This window comes from Argentina silus, assembly GCF_951799395.1.
Source record: "Argentina silus genome assembly, chromosome: 12".
NCBI lineage: Eukaryota > Metazoa > Chordata > Actinopteri > Argentiniformes > Argentinidae > Argentina > Argentina silus.
Window position 1 is genome coordinate 14,734,175 of NC_139666.1, and position 2,207 is coordinate 14,736,381.

Sequence of the window (2,207 nt, forward strand, 5' to 3'; positions counted from 1 at the left end):
CTTACTGAATAACAAATAAAGAAAGGCTCTTACTATGGCCGTGTGTGTGTGTGTGTGTGTGTGTGTGTGTGTGTGTGTGTGTGTGTGTGTGTGTGTGTGTGTGTGTGTGTGTGTGTGTGTGTTATGGCCCTGCTACGTTACATTATATTGTGTGTGTGTGTGTGTGAGAGAAACACTGTCTTTTCACTGTCCAATCATGATAAATAATCCCACAGCCATGCGTGAGATGCGATTTCCACCAAACAATAGGAGCCACGCCTCACCACCCGTACAACCCTCAACCTCTCAGCCTGTGAACACAAGCACACACACACAAGCACACACACACACACACACACACACACACACACACACAACTGTAATCTCTCAATACGACCTCAGAAGATCGCAGAAGCTCCATGGAATGACCTGGTTTTGGGGTTAGATAGATTACATACAATGTTTTGGGCTGTTTGTAATGGGTGTACAGCGTTTTTTTCTGAAAAGCTTGGATCAACTAGGATCAAATTAACTCAGCATATGTTTGTCTTATCCAGTGTGCTGAGAGATCTTTATGATGGTGGAAAACATTGGAGATGACAGGGTAAACATTCATCATACAAAACAGCTGCTGGAGGAGAGTTGGGGGCTGTAGACATGCTGTGTATTTAGAGAGAGAGAGACATGATGGTTGAGTGTAACGCTCACTAACGCACACAAACTGAAGTGACAGATAGTACATCTGTGTGTCACAGTGTGAACATTTAAACATAAACTAATAAGCTTAAATCAGTCTGTTTGACTTGTGTGTCAGTGGACAATAACTTGGCATGAAGATTGTTGTATGTTTTTGGTTGAGTGAATGGAGTAAGTACAGTATCAAGTTTGCTCGAGTGGCAGTCATGCGTGTCAGTGATCTGAGGTGTGAACGCTGTGTGTTCAGAGGTGGGAAACCTTTTCACACTGAAGCTGTGTTCAGAACATGTTGGGCTGGGAATGAGACGACACAGGTTGACGTTATAGTGCACAGCGCTCGGCTGTGATAGCATACTGTAGCATAGGTCTACCACTTCCTCTACATCAGCCCTGCGTGATTCCTCTGGACCAATAAGTGAGTAATGAGAGACTTAATCAGCTGAACGGACCAATATGGCACCAAATAAAAAAGCATACATTTTCTATTCATCAGACTTCTGGCTGCTGCTGCTGCAGTTCCTCAGGTGGAAACACAACTCACAGCTAGAGCCTGTTATACACCAGGTACGCACACACAGTAGGCCTATCCGGCATGGTGCTATGATACTGCAGCAAGGGTAACCCAGCTGGATCCTGCGACCCGGCATCTGTCAGTCTAATAATGAAAACATTACACCTAGAGTTCCAGCCTCTTGATGAGGTCCCTGGTGTAATAGGAAGGATTACACTTCAATTAAGGCTGTCTTAACATTCAGTTGAACAATCTCAGATCATTTACAAATCATATTATATGATGATACCTGTGCCACCACACTAGAGGATGCTGGTGGAGGTAGAAATCTGTTTGATACCATTCCTCATTCCATGCCATACATTACAAGAGCCCGTCCTCCGATCTCTACCTCCACCAGCCTCCACTGAGAGGATGATCTGAGACTGTTCAACTGGTTGTTGTGACAGCGTTTAATTGAAGGGTCATTTCAATTTGATTTTGAAATCTCCTCAATTTTAGGGAGTTCTCATCAAACAAACCATACTAATTCTTGAATTACATATAAGAGCGCATTACTGAATTAATTTCTAACGGGTCCTTTAGCTTTTCTCTGATTTGGTATCAAAACCAAGTTCACACTTCCGTCATCAGTGCCATATCAAGCAAACGTCCCCCTGAGGAGGAAAGGAGATAAGGAGGTGAGGAGGCAATAACGAGTGTGTATTTCACAGTGTTGGAACGGGGCCACCATACGGACTGCGCAAGGATTCACTCACAGAGCACCTCCAGGCGATGTCGTTTCTGGCGTATATCCTACCGATAATCAGGACCTACCTGTTCGGTTTAAAGGTCCTGTTGTGTCAGCTGCTCAGCAGACCCTTCATATTACCAGGTTGGTTCAACCTTCACGTTTCAGAGTACCACTGGGCATGTGAAACGGTATAACGAGCGAACCGCTACTCTGATATCAACTATTCTAACGTGGGCCTAAGATGCCAGCTAAAACTAAAATGTATTTGACATAGACTCGCCCGTAGCC

The 2,207-nt window shown here is 44.4% G+C and overlaps 1 protein-coding gene across 1 annotated transcript in view; it reads left to right on the forward strand.

Moving 5' to 3' along the window:
- Positions 1–1,935: 1,935 nt before the first annotated feature.
- Positions 1,936–2,207, forward strand: part of LOC310813547 (polyprenol dehydrogenase) — a gene marked incomplete at its 3' end in the record, with an annotated part of 10,636 nt that continues 10,364 nt past the window's right edge. Inside the window, exon 1 of the mRNA XM_083682605.1 lies at positions 1,936–2,060. Coding sequence (XP_083538731.1) covers positions 1,961–2,060 — 100 coding nt within the window. The 5' untranslated portion in view covers positions 1,936–1,960. The remainder of the gene's footprint in view (positions 2,061–2,207) is intronic.